The 21,863-nt window shown below is 41.0% G+C and overlaps 2 protein-coding genes across 2 annotated transcripts in view; both read left to right on the top strand.

Annotated features, from left to right (window-relative positions):
• Nucleotides 1-16,037, top strand: part of slc35f1 (solute carrier family 35 member F1) — a 123,017-nt gene extending 106,980 nt beyond the window's left edge. Inside the window, exon 8 of the mRNA XM_014205138.2 lies at nucleotides 13,974-16,037. Within this exon, the coding sequence (XP_014060613.1) occupies nucleotides 13,974-14,198 (225 nt within the window). The 3' untranslated portion in view covers nucleotides 14,199-16,037. The remainder of the gene's footprint in view (nucleotides 1-13,973) is intronic.
• Nucleotides 16,038-18,092: 2,055 nt separating this feature from the next.
• Nucleotides 18,093-21,863, top strand: part of LOC106607623 (uncharacterized) — a 17,945-nt gene continuing 14,174 nt past the window's right edge. Inside the window, 6 exon segments of the mRNA XM_045719521.1 lie at nucleotides 18,093-18,174; nucleotides 18,224-18,488; nucleotides 18,610-18,678; nucleotides 18,680-18,864; nucleotides 19,999-20,047; nucleotides 20,642-20,736. Coding sequence (XP_045575477.1) covers nucleotides 18,093-18,174; nucleotides 18,224-18,488; nucleotides 18,610-18,678; nucleotides 18,680-18,864; nucleotides 19,999-20,047; nucleotides 20,642-20,736 — 745 coding nt within the window.

Below are 21,863 nucleotides of genomic sequence, written 5' to 3'. Positions count from 1 at the left end.
GAAATGAACATTTCCTAATAATATTAGACCGTCTCTACCTTGTCTCATTTGTTATGTTGAGCCAGCAGCAGCCGGTTCAATGGAGAGCGGATAAGTATACGCAGTACACAGGCCACTTGTTCTTTACCTTTGTGGATACATGCAGAGCAAGAGAACAGATAAACAATATTTTTACAAAATCTCTCCCTCTTTTGTTTCTCTCTCTCGCTCCCTCTTCTCTCTCTCTCCCCCTCCCTGTCCCTGTAAGCTTCCTCAAGGTGGTCTTGCATTGACAAATAGCCACATCTACTGCAGACCACCACCCCAATCAGTCCTCTGCTGATCCCTCTCTATAATGCATGGTCCCCTACCCAGTGTGTGGAATATTAATTACTTATTCTACATCTGTAATCCATTGGAGGCCATTGCAGGCAGTCAGTGTGGGAAAGTAAGAGAGAAGTGAACTCAATATTGTCATGGCCTCTGGATGCATTTCTACAGCGTCTGTGCTGCTTTGAAGGCAAGAGCTATTACTGACCAGACTCAGAGAGGAGCAATCCACAAAGAACCAGAAAGTGATTGAGTTGTACTTTGGATAATATGTCTGTCTTTTATGCACTGAAAGAGTACATATCTTAAGGCACCAAAGTCATTCAAATTGCCAGTCTTGGCAGAGAAGAAAGCATTCCATTCAACACCTGAGACATATCTGTCCTTTGGAGTTTCTACTATAGGACCATGCTACCGTGTCTGATTCAATCATTCAAAGATGAATCATAGCAGTTTCTTTATTTCTTTATTTTCTTCTTTTGTTAGTCGTCTGATGCCCTTATTGCACCTACAGTCAATGTAAAGTAAACATTAAATGTTGTTCAAATCAAATTGCTTAGGAACAACACAAGCATCCATGTTCCTCGCCAGAACTAATTGCTTTTGAACTCCTAAGGGGAGATGCAGGGACTTGTGTGCTATTATTGACAGTGGAGGATGAATTAATATTAATAGCGTTATACTGTAGAGCATCAGGAGGGTAGTGGAGAATGTAAAGGTCTCTTGATTTGTTTCGGTATTGATGGAATATTCTGAATTGAGATCTGACACAATGCCTTGGATGTGATAGATAGATGCTGGTATGTTGGCTAAAACATTTGCAGCATTTAGCTTAGCCAATTTGAATGAATATGCCCTATCCTTCTCTCCAGATATTAGCAACAACAATACTGTATGTAATGGTTAGTTTATTAGTGTTGTACTGTAAATCGACTGCAGGGAAAGATGAGGGAACAGGGAAGTTGTTGAGGCAGCGTTTATTGATTTGGCTTTGGACTCTGTCTCAGCCCCCTGACCACTTTGACCACAACTGTAATCTTTGCCTCTAGTATGAGGAATGAACGCATCGGCGTGATGGAATGCTTGTGTCAGCGGTTCACGGTATGTGCTTTATGGTACAATACAATTCTCAGGAGAGCATGCTGTCCAATGTTGAAATGATAGTGGTATCCGGAATTACTTTTCGAAAATACATGTTTGTCCTTGGGTGGAAATCGTCAATCGTGAAGATGTCCTAATACTGAGCATGAGGTGCTAATGGTTTGGTTTAACTGTGCTGTGAAAAGCAGGAGCAAAAATCCAAGATCCTCTGTCCTCAGACAGTCATATTTGATTCTTATTCTCTAAATGTCTCATGTCCTCACAGTATAACGAAGCTGGGATGCATTCAAATGAGCTGTGGCTGATGTAATGTAATGCTATCTCTACCCGCTGTGGCCACGGTAGGAGGAGACCATGGCCTGATGGGAATCTAATCTCTAAACTCTCATGCAAATCACAAATCATAATCCCAGAACAGAGCAACAAGGGAAAGGTACAGGCAAAGGACAACCAACAATAACACACCATCTGCTCAAATGAAAACAGCTATATTTGAATTCTCCCCGAAGATTTTGCTACATTAGATGATGAACAGTGGTGGTGGTGAAAGTCTTTCTCCTTTTCCTCTCGCTTCTGAGTTTCTATCACGGTATGCAGGGCTGTAGCCGTGTCTCCAGTAGGTACATGTCAATTAGAGTATGTGGAGATGTCACCATGCTAAGTAGAATGTATTCCTCTCAGTTTCCAGTTATGGCTTTCTCCTCTCATATATTCTCCCTCCCTGCAAAAGCACTGTCTCCGTGCCTGTTACTCCACATGTTAATAAAAGTCTTGACTAGGGCTGTTGCGGTGACCGTATTACCGCCACACCGGCGGTCAAGAGTCATAAAGGCCGTCAAATTCCACATGACCGTTTAGTCACAGTAATTAGGCTTCTCTATGCTCTGATGCTGCTGCTGGTCATTAGTAGCCTATCAAACTTGCTAACTGCCTGGTACTCAGCATTCCATTGTCCCTTTAATTACTCTGATATCAATGCAAATGTTTTCGAAAATCTAATCAAACACTTCATGACAGCCCATGATCTCAGGTTGCACAACATTTCTATAGGCTATGCAATTGCGTGAGAAAACAGAGTGATGGCCGCTAATAAAAAGAGGAGGATCCCATCAGCTTTCTATAGGTTAGGCCTACTATATTTATTTCTCAACTTTCCTAATATTAAGCACATTGCTTCTCTTTACAACAGGAGTATAGCCTACCTGGCTGGCATGAAAATGAACCACAGGAAAAGCGTCCTCCATTCGCTATTTAAGTGCATAGATTACATGTATTTTTTCCCGCTGCCTCTGTTTCGATTCAGGTGCACGATAATGGTACATTCTAAATTTAAACAAATGTCACACATATATTATTTAGTATATGTAAAGACAAGATTAAATCAAGAAAAGTCTGATGGGTGAAGATTAGGGTTGCAAAGGGTCGGAAACTTTCCGGGAAATTTTCCATGGGAAGTTACCGGGAATTTGGGGAATTTTGCTTAAATTCATCAAAAAAGTTAGCTTATAACAGTGAACCTTTTTTGTGGGATACACATAAGGCAATTATAGGTCTTGTGGCATATTTTGGTTAAACTATCCCCAATTCAATGGAATTGCAACCCTCTGCATGCACAGTGCACTCTTCCATCACATGTACAGCTGATTCTCAAGATCTTGCACACTAATGAGATGCTATTGAGCCCACACTACTACACTGTCTGAGCCATGGTCTACATGCTTTCTGGTAAGTTTTGATTACAATACTGGGTGGGGTGAATATTGTATATGATATGCATTATTTTTTGTTCACTAGTAAATAGTAGCCTACAGCAAAGTGTGTTTAAATCATTTCTAACTTGTTAACAATTTCTACTAGTTAGTTTTTGCTACCATGTGGGTTTTAGCTTGCTTGAGCCTGCTAACTGAGGAGTGTTAATTCACCTGTTTCCATACATGTTTCATTTTAAAACAGTTATCTTACAAAGGAGTTGTTTAATCTAACTGCTTAACTATTTATCTGTGCATGGAATTGTATTTGTTTTTTTTTACTCATTTTCTAATCTTTACAGGAAAATGCCATGGGCACTATCTGATGTGTGGATACATTTCACTGCAGCTAATGTAGAAGGAAAATCTGTGTACATTTGCAAATAATGTGCCAAATCATATGTGAAGAATGCAACAAAGATGCAGAATCATCTGGCCAAGTGCATAAAGTTCCCTCAGCGCTCACAACCTCTGACAAAAGTCCCTCTACTTCTATTCGAGGTGAAAATGATGAATCAGACACCTTATTGATAGCAACAGCTCATGGTCCTCCTGGAATCAGAAGTTATTTTGACTCAATGGAGGAACGTAGTCAGAGAAATGCTGATGAATGTCTTGCTTGAGCTGTGTATGCAACTGGTTCACCTCTGATGCACACAGGCAATGTGTATTGGAAGAGATTTCGGGATGTTCTTCGCCCAGCATACACCCCTCCAACCAGACATGCTTTATCTACTCATTTGCTGGATGCAGAGTTCAACAGAGCTCAAGTGAAGGTCAAGCAAATCATAGAGAAATCAGACTGTATTGCAATCATCTCTGATGGGTGGTTGAATGTTCGTGGGCAAGGAATAATTAACTACATCATCTCCTCCCCTCAAACAGTCTTCTACAAGAGCACAGACACAAGGGACAACAGACACAGCGGTCTCTACATTGCGGATGAGCTGATGATTGTACTGGTGACAGACAATGCTGTGAACATGAAGACTGCTTGGTCTAAAGTGGAGGAGTCCTACCCTCACATCACACCCATTGGCTGTGCTTCTCATGCATTGAATCTTCTCCTCAAGGACATCGTGGCACTGAAAACAATGGATACACTCTAGAAGAGAGCCAAGGAAATGGTAGGGTCATCAAGTTACAGCAGCAATCTACTTCACCAAGCAAAATGAGAAGAATAAGAACTCCACATTGAAGCTGCTCAGCAACACCCGTTGGGGTGGTTTTGTCATCATGTTTGACAGACTCCTGGAGGGGAAGGAGTCTCTCCAAGAAATGGCCATATCACAGTCTCCCGATATGGACAGCCCCATCAAGAGAATCCTCCTGGATGATGTATTTTGGGAGAGAGTGGTAAGCAGCCTGAAACTCCTGAAATCTATATTAGTAGCCATTTCACAGATTGAAGGAGACAATGCCATCCTGTCTGATGTTCAGACTCTGCTTGCAGATGTAAGAGAAGAAATCTGTACTGCCCTGCCCACTTCACTGTTGCTCCAAACAGAGGAAACTGCAGTTCTGAAATACATCAAAAAAACGTAAAGACTTCTGCCTGAAGCCCATACACGCCGCAGCGCACATGTTGGACCTCAAGTATGCTGGTAATAGCATCCTGTCTGGTCAGAGATCAACAAGGCTTATGGTGTCATCACTTCCGTGTCTCGCCACCTTGGCCTGGATGAGGGCACGGTTCTTGGCAGTCTGGCGAAGTACACTTCCAAGCAAGGGCTTTGGGATGGAGATGCAAAATGTCAGTTGTGCCAACATATCTCATCCGCCACCTGGTGGAAGGGACTTTGTGGATCTGAGGCTCTTTCCCCTGTTGCCTCCATCATCCTCCAAATCCCACCAACATCAGCTGCCTCAGAGTGCAATTGGTCCTTGTTTGGGAACACATACACCAAAACACACAACAGGCTGACCAATACAAGGGTTGAAAAATCGGTGGCCATCTGGGCAAACTTGAGGCTTTTTGAGTCGGACAACGAGCCATCCTCAACAAGGTTGGAAAGTGACAGTGAAGATGAGGCCTCAGAGTCTGATGTTCAAGAGGTGGACATTGAGGAGGTCCAGGGAGAAGACATGGAAGCCTGAGAGGAAGACAAGCAAAGCTTTAGTTTCTAGACTATCATTTTACAGAAGTATGTTGAAAAGTTTTTGGGGAAATGTGATGGATCATTGGGGATCATTCAATATTCCCTTTCTTTTGTTGTTCAGTGAAATCAACTCATTTAATTAAAGTTCAATGTTCAATTCGTAACTAATTTTTTATTTTCTTTTCTATTGGAAGGATTTAATCATTTGCAATTATGTCTACTTATAAAAAGGTAAAAGGCTTATGTTTCTGTATCCACATGATATGGTAAATATATCCAATGCAAAAACATCTACATTTAAAGGTATTAATATTATTGCGTATTCCCGCTAATTCCCATATATTCCCGTTAATTTCCACGGAAAGTTTCCATCTCAGAATATTCCCCAAAATGTGCAACCCTAGTGACAATATTAGCCTATCACTTGTCAATTGTATGTTATCACTTGTGAATGATGCCCAGCATAAGAAACAAAGCCTTATTTTTGTGAATTTGTAGAATCATAGTCGCACACCTCATGTAGCCTAGGCCATAGGCCTATATGTTTTAATAAGGTTAATATCACAATTAAAGTGGCCAAATAACTTTTTTAAATGAAGCACATTAATTAAGGGGTGTAGCGCCTAACTGGCATACATAAGTGTTTCATGGGTGTCAGTTGTTGATGTGTGCAAGGGTCCCTGGTTCGAGCCCAGGTTGGGGCGAAGAGAGGGACGGAACCTACACTGTTACATAAGCAGCTCGTGAGTTTCACGTTTGGGCAAGAACATTTTCACCATAACAATGTACCTTTATAATAAAAACATTACATGCATAATCGCATTTGCGGTCACTTTTGATAATGGTGTTTTCCGCTAATGGCACATTCGCGCATATAGCCTTCTACAATGTGTGCATTGCTGCACGTATAATGTGAAGAAATAGCCCAATAGTTTATCAACATTTTAAGGTAAATGTTCTGATCTGTTGTGTCAGCCACATTGAATATGAAGGTGTTTTGATGCTAGTGGTTGTATTAATTTGTGATCTATTGCATCCAACAACTGTCCCAGACTATGTTTGGAATATTTATTTCTCACACAGAATAGGTCGACTTTTGTACTATGGGGGATAGTAGATTGACAGGCTAGTGCTTTTGCTGTTCGTTAGGCCTACTCATCTTATTGGCTGACGAAAAGTAAATGTGGACAGTTCTTCCAAAACGCACCTCGGAATTGGATAAGCCGGATGTGTCTGTCTTCATTTGTAGCCTGTGAGAAAGACCCGATCACGTGACGGAGAGCCATGCGCGTGAGAGGGCTTCCGATCGCGCAGCACGCTCAGGGAGAAGGGTACAACGCAGCACTCCGGGCCGCAAAATGCATACTTTTTGTAGGGTGCATTAGGGCCACAAAGGGAATGCCGGCGTGAAATTCGAGCATTATCAAGTGCTTGTCAAATTGTGAATGAGAGACTATTGGAGTGTGTACTGCCTGCGCAAAAAACCCAAGCAGAGCTCATGCCTTTCAAGCGACTTTTTCCAAATCATCATTAGAGTCTCATCATGCAGCCTTACAATGTATTAAAAGTCAAAACATGTAGCCCAACGTTTGTAGAACAACTAAACTTACATAACTCTAAATTAAGAATTTAGAAGTACCTATTTCTTTGTTAACCGCTCAACACAGAATAGCCGCATGTGCGCACTGCCTCAATCATTTGGAGAAAATATTTGTATTTTATTCAGCTTTGTTCAATTGTATTCCTCATACTATAAAATAATATAAAATAATTATCCGGAATTATAAGCAAATATTGTCTGCTAAATTAACTAGTGTAGCCCACAGCAACTAGTGTAGTCCACAGCAATATGGCATAGCCACATCAGGGCCTAACACTCAGTATGCTGTTCTGTTCTTCTGAAATAGACATGCTTCTCCTTCATATCATGCTTCTTTAGACCTGTCTAAAATAAATAATGGATTTATTGTGAAAGTATAGGCTATATTACATGGATTTATTGTGTGGAAGCCAGGAGATGCTAAATGTGTTTATGTTAATTAACGATCGATCAATTACCGTGAGACCGACAGTTATTTGCTTGACAATCACCGGCTGAAATTTCGTCACTGCCACAGCCCTAGTCTTGACAGAGACATTTGCATAATTTGTTTCCCGTGGTCTACATTGATATTGTTCTCAGGAGTGTTTACTTTAGCAAATGCTACATTGAAACCCTGCAGATGAGGTATTGCTGCGCAGCAATAGGGGGATGTGTGTGTGCCTCCAGAGAGAGAGATAATTCCTGGCTGTCAGGGTAATGATTCATATTTCAGTGGCACGAAATGGTAAGGATTAATTATGTCGGTATTTGTGATGACTCCCTCTGCCTGCTTCTGTGACAGTGACGTGACGTTCATGCGTCATGTCATGTATTTGGTGTTGTTTCTGTAAATGTATGGCCAAAATGTTATTCTGTGTATGGCTGTTATTGTTCCGAGACAATATTCTATTCATTGTATGTTATTCATCTGTTTTGTTCCTTGGTTGTTTAAGTTGTACAGTGCGTTCAGAAAGTATTCAGACCCCTTGACTTTTTCCACATTTTGTTAGGTTACAGCCTTATTCTAAAACGGATTAAATTGTTTTTTCCCCTCATCAATCTACACACAATACCCCATAATGACAAAACAAAAGTTTTTTATACATTTTTACTTAAGTATTCAGACCCTTTACTAAGTACTTTGTTGAAGTACCTTTGGCAGCGATTACAGCCTTGAGCCTTCTTGGGTATGACACTATAAGCTTGGCACACTTGTATTTGGGGAGTTTCTCCCATTGTTCTCTGCAGATCCTCTCAAGCTCTGTCAGGTTGGATGGGGAACGTCGCTGCACATCTATTTTCAGGTCTCTCCAGAGATGTTCGATCGAGTTCAAGTCCGGGCTCTGGCTGGGCTACTCAAGGACATTCAGAGACTTGTCCTGAAGCCACTCCTGCATTGTCTTGGCTGTGTGCTTAGGGTCGTTGTCTTGCTGGAAGGTGAACCAGGTTTTCATCAAGGATCTCTCTGTACTTTGCTCCGTTCATCTTTCCCTCGATCCTGACTAGTCTCCCAGTCCCTGCCGCTGAAAAACATCCCCACAGCATGACGCTGCCACCACCATGCTTCACCGTAGGGATGGTGCCAGGTTTCCAAAGAGTTCAATCTTGGCTTCATCAGACCAGAGAATCGTGTTTCTTATGGTCTGACTGTCCTTTAGGTGCCTTTTGGCAAACTCCAAGCGGGCTGTTATGTGCCTTTTACTGAGGAGTGGCTTCTGTCTGGCCACTCTACCATAAAGGCTTGATTGGTGGTTGTCCTTCTGCAGAGATGGTTGTCCTTCTCCCATCTCCACAGAGGAACTCTGGAGCTCTGTCAGAGTCACCATCGGGTTCTTGGTCAACTCCCTGACCAAGGCCCTTCTCCCCCGACTGCTCAGTTTGGCCGGGCGGTCAGCTCTAGGAAGAGTCTTGGGGATTCCAAACTTCTTCCATTTAAGAATGATGGAGGCCACTGTGTTCTTGGGGACCTTCAATGCTGCATAAATGTTTTGGTATCCTTTCCCAGATCTGTGCCTTAACACAATCCTGTCTCGGAGCTTTACGGACAATTCCTTCGACCTCATGGCTTGCTTTTTGCTCTGACATGCACTGTTCTACAATCAAGTTGTAGAAACATCTCAAGGATGATCAATGGAAACAGGATGCAGCTGAGCTCAGTTTTGAGTCTCATAGCAAAGGGTCTTAGTACTTATAAGGTATTTCTGCTTTTTATTTTGAATACATTCTCAAACATTTTTCAACCTGTTTTCACTTTGTCATTATGGGGTATTGTGTGTTAGTTGATTGAGAGGGACATGGTGCTTTGGCATCCTGAGGGGCTGCCCTGAGAGGAAAGGAATCTACCGTATCTCTGCTCTGTATCTATTGAGCGGTCTGAATGTAAATCTCAAACAGACGTTTAATAATACATAATATCTGTGTTTGTTTTGAGATCAGAAGGCTGATAGTGATAACGAGGCTGTTATGACCAGAGGGACTTGAGATGTTATTTCTGCTACTCCCATGACGCTCACCCTCTTAGCATGTTTAAGAAGACCCCATATTCACCCCCTGGAGCTGAACATAAAACTGAGCCCAAATTGCATCAAAACACACTCATAAATTATCCCAGAGGCATTACAATGTAAACTAGTGTCTTACATTTTGATGTTAGCAGGTTCCTCTTGTGATTTTCAAATCATGTTTACAGTGGGGAAGTTTTAGATTTCGAATGTTGAGTCCTGCTAATGTGCATTATTGCACTGCAGCAGTCTTAGCTGTAACTCTAGGTTATCTCTAATCAGACTGATTCAGAGTCCGACCTGGGACAACAGATCAGTGGAATTTCTGGTCAATCAGCGACATTACCGCTAATCAATCCATTACCTACCAGGGAGAAAAGAAATCCAGCAGTACTGCTGTACAGACAAGGCTCCGATTTGTGAACCATTGCAATAGACCTATCGGTCCACAGAGTAAGTGGCATGTAATCAAGGAGATGACTAGACCAGAAACACCCAATGTCTCATTATTACAGAACATTTCCCATTTACAGTTTCAGTAGAGTTGTTTGTTGATTACATCCACAGCCCCCTTCAATATAGCAATCAGATCAAACAGTCAGTGGCCTTATTTGACTCTATCAAACCCTTGTTGGAACACTACACTATAGACTATGACCTACAGAGAGCTCCGAAAGCTTTGGGACAGTTACATACATAGTCCCCCCCATTATAGGGGACCAAAAGTATTGGGACAAATTCACTTATGTATTAAAGTAGTAAAAATGTAGTATTTGGTCCCATATTCCTAGCACACAATAACTCTACAAACTTGTTGGATGCATTTGCAGTTTGTTTTGGTTGTGTTTCAGATTATTTGTGCCCAATATAAATGAATAGTAAATAATGTATTGTGCCATTTTGGAGCCACTTTTATTGTAAAGAAGAATACAATATATTATGGATAATCCTGAATGAATCGTGAATAATGACACACAAATATCATACCCCCCAAAAATCCTAACCTCCCCTGTTATTGTAATGGTGAGAGGTTAGCATGTCTCGGGGGAATGATATTTGTGTGTCTAACTTTTCACTCATCATTATTCACGGTTCATTCAGGACTATCCGTAACCATGGTAGCATCCACATGAATGTAGAAGTGTTTAGAAACATATTCTATTGTTATTTACAATAAATGTGCCTCCAAAATGACACAATACATTATTTACAATTCATTTACATTGGGCACAACATAATCTGCAACACAACCATAAGAAACAGCAAATGATTCCAACAAATGTTTTGAGTCACAAGCTTGATACCCTAAAATTAAAGCTGACAGTCTGCACTTTAACCTCATCATTTCAAATCCGAAGTACTGGAGTACAGAGCCAAAACAGCAACAAAAACTGTCACTGCCCCAATACTTTTGGAGCTCACTGTATGTGTCATATACACTGAATATACAAAACATTAAAAACACCTGCTAATTCCTTGACATAGACTGAGACCAGGTGAATCCAGGTGAAATCTATGATCCCTTATTGATGTCACTTGTTAAATCCACTTCAATCAGTGTAGATAAATGGGAGGAGACAGGTTAAAGAAGGATTTTTAAGCCTTGAGACAATTGAGACATGGATTGTTTATATGTGCCATTCAGAGGGTGAATGGACAAGACAAAATATTGAAGTGCTTTTAAACGGGGTACGGTAGTATGTGCCGTGTGTATCAAGAATGGTCCACCACCCAAAGGACATCCAGCCAACTTGAAACAACTGTAGAAAGCATTGGAGTCAACATCCCCGTGGAACACTTTCGACACCATGACAAAACTCAATATAAGGAAGGTGTTCCTAATGTTTGGTATGCTCAGTGTATGTGTGTTGTAATATGAATGATGTATAAATTGCATAAAGCTCCATTGGCATGCGGACTGTGTAATGTAACATTCTCATTGGAGCTTCTGGCCTTTACATTTTTAGATGCACCGTGTGCATTTGGCCTATTTTAGTATTCACTGTGTACTGCTGTGTAAACACAACTGACTGGTTTGTACTTCAGTGTCACTTTCTGTCTCTCACAACTTCTAATTAGGGTCAGTAGCCATGTATGTCTGTAAATCCATGTCTGCGAAGCCGTGTCTGCAGCCTCTTGGTTGGTTTTGTATATAAACAGGGATTATTCCAGAATGTCTGTTTAACTCACATAGGTAGTACAGAAAAACAGTTCTGCATGTTTGTTTTTTGCCCACAATCTGGTCTAGGAATACGTTTTTGCTGTGTATCTCTCACATGTAGAAAACATGGCTGGTTGAAATATGGTTGTTTGACCTCGTTCAGTCAACTCAATCACAAAATGGTATTACCACCCTGTCTTTTAAGATGATATTTTTTGATTGTCACATGGCAGGTTACCGCTGTTTCTAGGATGTGACTCTTAATAGATGTTCACCGAGAATAGAAATAGACGAGTGTACAGTAGACTTTCTCCTTTCAAATGCTCATTATCTCATCCTCTGCAAAATGCATGTAATTATTTTCCTCATTCTTAACTTGAGTTTCTAGACATAATGTAGTTATCACTGTATCACTCAGTGTGCCAATTATACTTAAAAATATAAATGCAACATGCAACAATTTCAAAGATTTGACTGAGTTACAGTTCATATATGGAAATCAGTCAATTGAAATAAATTCATTAGGACCTAATCTATGAATTTCACATGACTGGGAATACAGATATGCATCTGTTGGTCACAGATACCTTAAAAAAAAAAGGAGGGGCGTGGGTCAGAAAACCAGTCAGTATCTGGTGTGACCACCATTTGCCTCATGCAGCGTGACACATCTCCTTTGTATAGAGTTGATCAGGCTGTTGATTGTGGGCTGTGGAATTTTGTCCCACTCTTCAATTAATGTGCGAAGTTTCTGGATATTGGCGGGAACTGGAATACTGTCGTACACGTCTATCCGGAGTATCCCTAACATGCTCAATGGGTGACATGTCTGGTGAGTATGCAGGCCATGGAAGAACTGGTACATTTTCAGCTTCCAGAAATTGTGTACAGATCCTTGCGACATGGGGCTGTGCATTATCATGCTGAAACATGAAGTGATGATAGCATGTCACGGTCGTCGTAGTGAATGGACCAAGGCGCAGCGGGTCGAGTGCTTATCTTAACTTTATTAGTGAACACTTAAATAAACAAAACAAGAAACAAAACGAACTAACAGTCTTGCAGGCTAAATACAGCAGTGCTAAGAACAACCTCCCACAATACCCATAACAAACATACTCCTAAATATAGGACCTTCAATCAGAGGCAACGATAACCTTCTGCCTCCAATTGAAGGCCCCAATCCCAATTACCTAAACATAGATCTAAATACCCTAGAACAGCCATAGAACTATACAACATAGAACTAAACCAAAAACCCCGGAATACATAAATCAAACGCCCCTCTACATAAACACACACTCAAAACCATAAAAACAAATACCCCTTGCCACGTCCTGACCAAACTATAATAACAAATAACCCCTTTACTGGTCAGGACGTGACATAGCAGATGCATTTTACGAAAATGGGCCTCAAGATCTCATCATCTCTGTGCATTCAAATTGGCATCGATAAAATGCAATTGGGTTTGTTGTCCGTAGTTTATGCCTGCCCATACCATAACCCCACCGCCACTATGGAGCACTCTGTTCACAACGTTGACATCAGCAAACCGCTCGCCCACACAACACCATACACGAGGTTTGCGGTTGTGAGGCCGGTTTGACGTACTGCCATTCTCTAAAACGATGTTGGAGGCGGCTTATGGTAGATAAATTAACATTAAATTCACTGGCAACAGCTCTGGTGGACATTCCTGCAGTCAACATGCCAATTGCACGCTCCCTCAAAACATGAGACATCTGTGGCATTGCGTTGTGTGACAAAACTGCACATTTCAGAGGGGCCTTTTATTGTCCCCAGCACAAGGTGCACCTGTGTAATGATCATGCTGTTTAATCAGCTTCTTGATATGCCATACCTGTCAGTTTGATAGATTATCAGGGAAGTAAACAAATTTGTGCACACAATTTGAGAGAAATAAGCTTTTTGTGCATATGGAACATTTCTGGGATCTTTTATTTCAGCTCATGAAACATGGGTCCAACACTTTACATGTTGCGTTTATATTTTTGTTCAGTATACATCTTGGGGGAATATGTGCTTTTGCCTTTGTACCATGAGATCTGTCAGTAGATCATGAGCAGCCCTCAAGGCGGCCTGTTGGCAACTCAGAACACTGCTATCACAATGCCCTCAATGTGTTTCATCTTATCAGACAGAGATTATTTAGGTTTGTTTGTTGGAGGCAGCAGGTAGCCTAGCGGTTAGAGCGTTGGGTCAGTAACTGAAATGTCTCTAGTTCGAATCCCCGAAGCCTACACAATGTGCCCTTGAGCAAGGCACTTAACCCTAATTGCTCAAGAGTTGCTGTTAATAATGGCCGACCCTGGCCATGACCCCACTCTCAGGGGGAGTTGGATGTGCAAAATAATGAATTTCCAATTTAGACGTGTATTAGTACACACTTCTGAAATAGGACCAATATAAGCAATTTCTCAGTTGACTGAGTGTATGTGTCTGCTCCAGTTTTCAGGGCTCTACCTCCTGTCCTTCGTCATCATTGTGCTGGGTCTGGTCCTCTACACCTCTTCCTCTACCTACGTGGCCCAGGACCCGCGCATCTACAAGCAGTTCCGCAACGCCGGCCACCCCATCACGGACACGCCCACTCTGGGGCCCCTGGAACCCTCGGTGACCTATACCAGCCTGAGGCAGGAGATAGAGGAGGAACCTCGCATCAGGGTGGCCTGAGGGGGCGGGGCCTAATCATCCACTGCACCGCCTCCCAGATTCTGTACAGAGAGAATGATAATGATCACTGAATGATAAAGATATAATCATGTAGCAAACAAGCAAAAGTACACTGTGATCACAAACTGTGAATAGATAGCAGTGACTATTTCAGATTTCGAGGATTTGTTTCATGTATAGAAATATACTGTTCCCCCATCACATTCCCTCTTACTGTACATTTGACATGTTTAAAAAGGTTTTGTGTTAAAGGCTTGTGTAAATGGTGACTGTTTCTTTTTTACATCAGCACAGAACTTTATTGGATTTTAAGATTTGAATTTGAGCTGAGGGTCTAGCTCGCCCATGTACTTTATTCCAGTGTTGTATTGTTCCCTCAGAGATAAGATAAAGTAATACACAGACTTACCATGAGTCAGTGCCTTACAATGTATTACTGTTGTGTGTTAGAGCTGCACATTATAAATGGCCCCTTCCTTGTAAGCCCAGAATTGTCTGAAGACATTGGATACCGATGTGGCCCCTCAATTTATATGAATAAACTCTATTTAGAGCACTGTGGATTGCTTCTCTGCATTACATTTAGTCTGCCCTTACAACTACTTACTAAACCACACATATATCCAACTTTCCATGTTGGAGACATTATCTCCTGAGGCCAATGGGTATAGAGACAAATATAGCAGGATTCCTAATGAAGCAAAGTGATTATTGTACATTTGTTTCATTGTTCATACGTACACTGAACTCGAGTTGATAGGGAAAAAAATGTGATGATTACAATGCACATGTCATTCCAGAATTGTGATGTTCTGTTTTACTGATTGTCCAGCTGTTGGAATGTATTTTAATTGTGTTGCTTTTTATTCCCTGCTGGGTTTTATCCACAGCACATTAACGGAATGATTTGGAACATATTTCTTTCAAAGTAATATTATCCTCTGTTTTTTTGTATTCTATTAGATGTTGGTGTATTGGAGCCCTTGCTGTCAGAAGTGTTGCTTAAAATAAAGTATCTTGGTCTGAAACGCAGAGAAACGGAAAATATCACACCACTCAAAACACGGTGAAGATTTGTAGCAAGTAAACACACAGAAACACTATTTACAACTGAAGATTGGTGAGAGTGGTTGTGCAGACTCATATGGGTCACTGGGTCAGATAGCCACATCCACAATTCATGACTGAGTGCAGGTCCACACCTACAACACTGAAAGAGCAGGTCATGTTGAAACAGTTACTTGTTCTTTTTCATTATATTCTGGAACATGTGTAAGGTTCATTTCGCCAAACTCAGCAAATGTAATTTGGTCATAGGGACCAGATTGCAATATCTTATATCATAGGGTTTTTCCTCAACTGTATATGATATGGTAAAGTGGGTCAGCACATACAGTATGCAGCAGGATGTTATGCCAAAATCAATTTATATGGAATATCAGAGGGAAAACATGGATCTCTTACTTTGCATACCGCATTGCACTTGGAATACAAGTCACAACCTTAACATTGCCAAAAGTTTAAAGGAAAGGTTGTTGTCTTGTGTAAGGCCTAAATGTGCTATCAATATTCTTTAGATGTGTTGGTACTTAGGCTGTAATTTGCTTAAATCACCTAGATTAATGAAAATAGTAGCATACTGATTACATTTTGTACCCAATGGGTAGGCCTAAACCTTCAACTGAAACTTAAGTCCTCATATAGCAGTGGCATATGATGTAAACAGAGAAAAATCTGCAGTAATTTACCATTTTGATATTTGCATGTTCTAGGTGGATTGGCTGTGGTAATGTCTATTAACTGTAAATTGTTTTCAAATAAAATACTTTGTCAAACAGAGATTGAGAGAATTGTGTGATTTATACAAACTTCATCCTGATGATGATGATCACCACGCACTTGTTGAAAATTGTTTTAACTAACGTAGCTAAATGGTACAACCTGAACAGCTGCTCTTGATTTAGATCGGCCCGGTTCAGTTAGCATTTTTGGAATAGCCTATTCATCTTTTGGTACACTATACACTACCGTTCAAAAGTTTGGGGTCACTTAGAAATGTCATTGTTTTTGAAAGAAAAGCATATTTTTTGTCCATTAAAATAACATCAAATTGATCAGAAATACAGTGTAGACATTGTTAATGTTGTAAATGACTATTCTAGTTGGAAACGGCAGATTTTCTATGGAATATCTACATAGGCGTACAGAGGCCCATTATCAGCAACCATCACTCCTGTGTTCCAATGGCACGTTGTGTTAGCTAATCCAAGTTGATCATTTTAAAAGGCTAATTGATCATTAGAAAACCCTTTTGCAATTATGTTAGCACAGCTGAAAACTGTTGTTTTGATTAAAGAAGCAATAAAACTGGCCTTCTTTAGACTAGTTGAGTATCATAATTGCAAAAGGGTTTTCTAATGATCAATTAGCCTTTTAAAATGATAAACTTGGATTAGCTAACACAACGTGCCATTGGAACACAGGAGTGATGGTTGCTGATAATGGGCCTCTGTACACCTATGTAGATATTCCATTAAAAGTCAGCCGTTTCCAGCTACAATAGTCATTTACAACATTAACAATGTCTACACTGTATTTCTGATCAATTTTATGTTATTTGAATGGACAAAAAAATTGCTTTTCTTTCAAAAACAAGGACATTTCTAAGTGACCACAAACTTTTGAACGGTAGTGTATATACAAAAGTATGTGGACACCCCTTCAAATTAGTGGATTCGGCTATTTTAGCCTCACCCATTGCTTACAGCTGTATTAAATCGAGCACACCGCCATGCAATCTCCATAGACAAACATTTCCAGGAGAATGGCCTTACTGATGAGCTCAGTGACTTTCAACGTGGCACTGTCATAGGATGCAACCTTTCCAACAAGTCAGTTCGTAAAATTTCTGCCCTGCTATAGCTTCCCTGGTCAACTGTAAGTGCTGTTATTGTGAAGTGGAAATGCCTAGGGGCCACAATGGCTCAGCCACGAAGTGGTAGGCCACACAAGCTCACAGAACGGGACCGCCGAGTGCTGAGGCATGTAAAAATCGTCTGTCCTCGGTTGCAACACTCACTACCGAGTTCCAAACTGCCTCTGGAAGCAACTTCAGCACAAGAACTGTTCGTCAGGAGCTTAATGAATTGGGTTTCCATGGCAGCCGCACACAAGCCTAAGTAGCCGCACACCATACGCAATTCCAAGCGTCGGCTGGAGTGGTGAAAAGCTTGCCGCCATTGAAGCTCATTCTGTGGAGTGATGAATCACGCTTCATGGTAGTCTGACGGACGAATCTGGGTTTGGCGGATGCCAGGAGAACGCTACCATAGTGTCAATTATGAAGTTTGGTGGAGGAGGAATAATGATCTGGGGCTGTTTTTCATGATACAAGCTAGACCCCTTTGTTCCAGTGATGGGAAATCTTAACGCTACAGCATACAATGACATTATAGACAATTCTGTGCTTCCAACTTTGTGGCAACAGTTTGGGAAAGGCCCTTTCCTGTTTCAGCATGACAATGGCCCCGTGCACAAAGCAAGGTCCATACAGAAATGGTTTGTCGAGATTGGAGTGGAAGAACTTGACTGGCCTGCACAGAGCCCTGACCACAACCACATTGAACCACTTTGGGATGAATTGGAATGCCGACTGCGAACTAGGCCTAATCGCCCAACATCAGTGCCCGACCTCACTAATGCTCTTGTGGCTGAATGGAAGCAAGTCCCTGCAGCAATGTTCCAACATCTAGTGGAAAGCCTTCCCAGAAGAGTGGAGACTGTTATAGCAGCAAAGGTGGGGACCAACTCCATATTAATGGCCATGATTTTGGAATGAGATGTTCGATGCGCTGGTGTCCACATACTTTTTGGTCATGTAGTGTAGCTCACGGCATGCCGGGCAAACTCAATCAAGCGTTCCCCGTGCCCAGGTGCGACACTCCCAGGTTACTTCCCCATTTTGACTGCAACAATGGTACGTTCTTAAATGTTAAATCCCTCTCAAGAATGGCTGACTGCGGCAGGTGGCAAAAATGACGACGGGAGTTGGGAGAATGAATAGCAGGGACAGTGCTCTCTTTTATTCGCGACCTCGTTTGAGGTCAAAGAAGAAAGCAGGCAACGGGAGTACACACATGAAAGCTCAAACACAGGGATACTAGACTTGAGTGACAAAGTCTTTATTCTCAACCTATGGCAGCTGGATCCCACGTCTCTCTTGAGGGTTGGGAGCACCTGCCGAACCTTGTTTCAAATTTGTTCCTGCAACTCACTCTGGACAAGACACAGGTAATGTAAAACTTTTTTTATTTATATTAGTAGTATTAGACTTTAGTATTTTTTTTAGATGGACCCGAGATATGCTGATCCTTTTTTGTGAATGAGTCAAGTTCACGTTCATCACTTGTAGGCTTCTCCTCTTTACACAGATGTCATTTGGAGTCCCGTTTGCCACCGCCAACTGCTCCATCACAGCCAAGACTGCACTGTAACCGGTCACTCCAGGAGAAGCTGTTTGCAGACATTCCGTTCCCATCGCGCAAGCACTGGACCCAGTGGCTGGTTCTGGAGGAAATGTTTCATCTGCCCTCAATGAGGCTGCCCTGCTCTGACATAGAGAGCTTATTGGGAATTGAGAAGGATGTGTTGGAAGGTCATATCCAAGGTGAGTTAATTTATTTTGGGAAGTTGTAAAGTTCTATATATATTGGCAGTTTGGCGCCGAAGAGTTTCCACCCCTTGTGTTATAGAGCCACCGAACATGTGTTTTTCTGTTGCTCATTAGAAAAACACGATTTTAGTCTTAGAGGTTTTCCTGTTTGATTAATGTTTGTCCCCAATGACATACTGTAGATGCGGAAGCCTCGTTCACTTCCTCAAAATCACCAGAATGAATTTAAGAACAAGAAATCTGTAATAAATTTGACGTTTTTGCTGAGTATGTTTTAGTTGCACATTTTACATTCAAGGTGTTTGGTGCAGTATTTCTCAAGTAAATAAAATGTACGATGTGTTGTCTAATGTAAACAAAGTCTGGCTGCTGGGCAAGTCTGTCTCGCTGTTTATGCTATTGGATAGAGAACAATCATCGCAGCTGTTCACCCATGTTGGTGGGCAAAATGTACATCCTCAAATCAAAACCCAACCTTAATTTACCCATTGTGACCCATTGTTAGCCGTAATATTTTGCCATGGGCAAAGAGAACAATTTGCAGTTTTATAGTTTATTTCCTGCAATACTAAACATTTTGCCATGGGGCAGAGGAAAATGTGTAGTTTTATATCTTATCTCACGCTATTCTATACATTTTGCCATGGGCTAAAATAAATTTTGGCATTTTTAAAGCTAAAATACAGGTGTGTTGTCTGTGATAAAATGCACTGGATTATGAGGTATCTTGCTTGCTAAATGAACAGATGAAATAAGCAGTGGCATGGTGCATATAGACATTGAAGGACAGTGACATATGTGTCTTTCAGTTAGATATTTTTGGCAACCCATCCCGTGAGAGTGAATGACATTCCGGCTAATCTGTTCTGTTATATTTAATCTAATCTGATTAAAACAGTGCACTGTTTGCTATGAATTATATCTGATTGTGTTTGCATGTTTAGGTAAAAAGTCTAATGTCCTGTTTTGAACGCTGACAAGTAAAGACCAATTCTATTGTCTGGGCTTGCCTCTCCAGAGGCCTACGCCCCTGCTGCCGCACATATTGTCCTGAATGAAAGTTTGGCAGGTAGTGGAGGAATGTTTGTCACTTGAATATTGCAACAGTGTTTTGTTCTTATTTGGCAGACAAAGATGATGATGAGGGAAACATCCTGAAGTTTGAATGGAAGGAGCTGTATTACTTGGCTCTTAAGCAGTAGTGGAAAAAGTACCCAATTGTCATACTTGAATAAAAGTAAAGATCCCTTAATAGAAAATGACTCAAGTAAATGTGGAAGTCCCCCAGTAAAATTCTACTTGAGTAAAAGTCTAAAAGTATTTGGTTTTAAATATACTTAAGTATCAAAAGTAAATGTAATTGCTAAAATATACTTAAGTATCAAAAGTAAAAGTCAAATTATAAATCATTTCAAATTCCTTAAATTAAGCAAACCAGACGGCAACATTTTCTTGTTTTTTTATTTTACGGATAGCCAGGGAACCACTCCAACACAGACATCATTTACAAACGAAGCATGTGTGTTTAGTGAGTCCACCAGATCAGAGGCAGTAGGGATGACCAGGGATGTTCTGTTGATAAGTGTGTGAATTGGACTATTTTCCTGTCCTGCTAAGCATTCAAAATGTAACGAGTACTTTTGGGTGTCAAGGAAAATGTATGGAGTAAAAAGTACAATATTTTCTTAAGGAATGTAGGGAAGTAAAAGTAAAAGTAGTCAAACATATAAATATTAAAGTAAAGTACAGATACCCAAAAAACTACTTAAAGTATTTTTACTTAAGTACTTTACACCACTGCTCTTGAGCATCACGGAAGCATTGCCAATGTTTTCCAGGATGTACTCAACCAACTACAGAACTATGGTAGGTCATATGTGATCCCGACTGTGGCGATGCCTTCCATTGTGCAGGCATAACCACACATATTTACATAGAAAAAGCCTAAACGTCCCTTGTCTGACACAAATGTTGACTAAAATGATTTGAACATACTCTGCTGATTGTCCATGGGTTGGTCCTTGTGTGTCAATTTGAGACAAAATATCCACAGGAAAATATTGTTAAACAGACTTCAAAACACAGGTCTCTGTGGGTGCCAATCAACATTTGTTTGCTTGTGACCTAAGGCACGTGCACAAGACTGTGAATTGGTATCAGTCTGATTTATTCGGCAAGGCCATATGGGGCATACCATTTTTTTTACTTTTACGGGGATCAATTTTAGGACTAGTCTGCTTTCCACAGCCAGTTATGAATTATAATTAGATTCTTCACTGTGAACGCAATGGGATTCAAAGGTGGTAATGTCCTTTATTGCCTGCTATGAGCTGCGTGCCAGATTTCTTATACAGATGGACTTTTTGGCAGTGCAGATGTTGACTGTTGTGCTGTGGCTATGGCCAAGTTATGTGTGAATCCTGGCCAGAAATATGGCTGTTCCCAATGGATAAAGAAAATAAGTTTAGTTATTTTTTTCAGTAGTTTGACACCACACCAGTAAGCAATGAGTTGATTTAATCCTCAAAGCAGAGCCCTCATCTAACTCATCATACCCAATCTTTAGAATGCTGTACTGGGAAGCTCGACATTGGCATTTTACCCTGGAGAACCTTTTGAGCTGTATCCCCTTGCAGGATTTTGGTTTATTACAGGCAGTCTGTCTATGATTGAAGCCATCGAGGAAAAAAAGGTTATCCAATTTTTTGCACTGCTGAGTCGCTTCAAAGTGTTTTTATCGGCTGGTGATATGGGGAGCGGAAACTAGTCACAAATGGTTTCAGTCTCCGAGCTGTCTTCCTCCGGGTTATTATGTTATACTGTACCCTCCTTACTAGAGCCCTTCATACACCATCTGAAATCAACTGCATTGGCCTATAGGCAGGGCAATGCTAATGGAAGCTAATGACCTAAAGGCTTCCCTTACTGTATGTTTAATTTCATGATCCTAAAATACATTTGACAAACTCTACATTTCTGCAAGTGGCAGACAG

This window comes from Salmo salar, chromosome ssa06 (genome assembly GCF_905237065.1).
Source record: "Salmo salar chromosome ssa06, Ssal_v3.1, whole genome shotgun sequence".
Classification (NCBI taxonomy): Eukaryota; Metazoa; Chordata; class Actinopteri; order Salmoniformes; family Salmonidae; genus Salmo; species Salmo salar.
The sequence above is the reverse complement of the archived record's forward strand: the minus strand, read 5'-3'. Positions and strand labels throughout refer to the sequence as shown.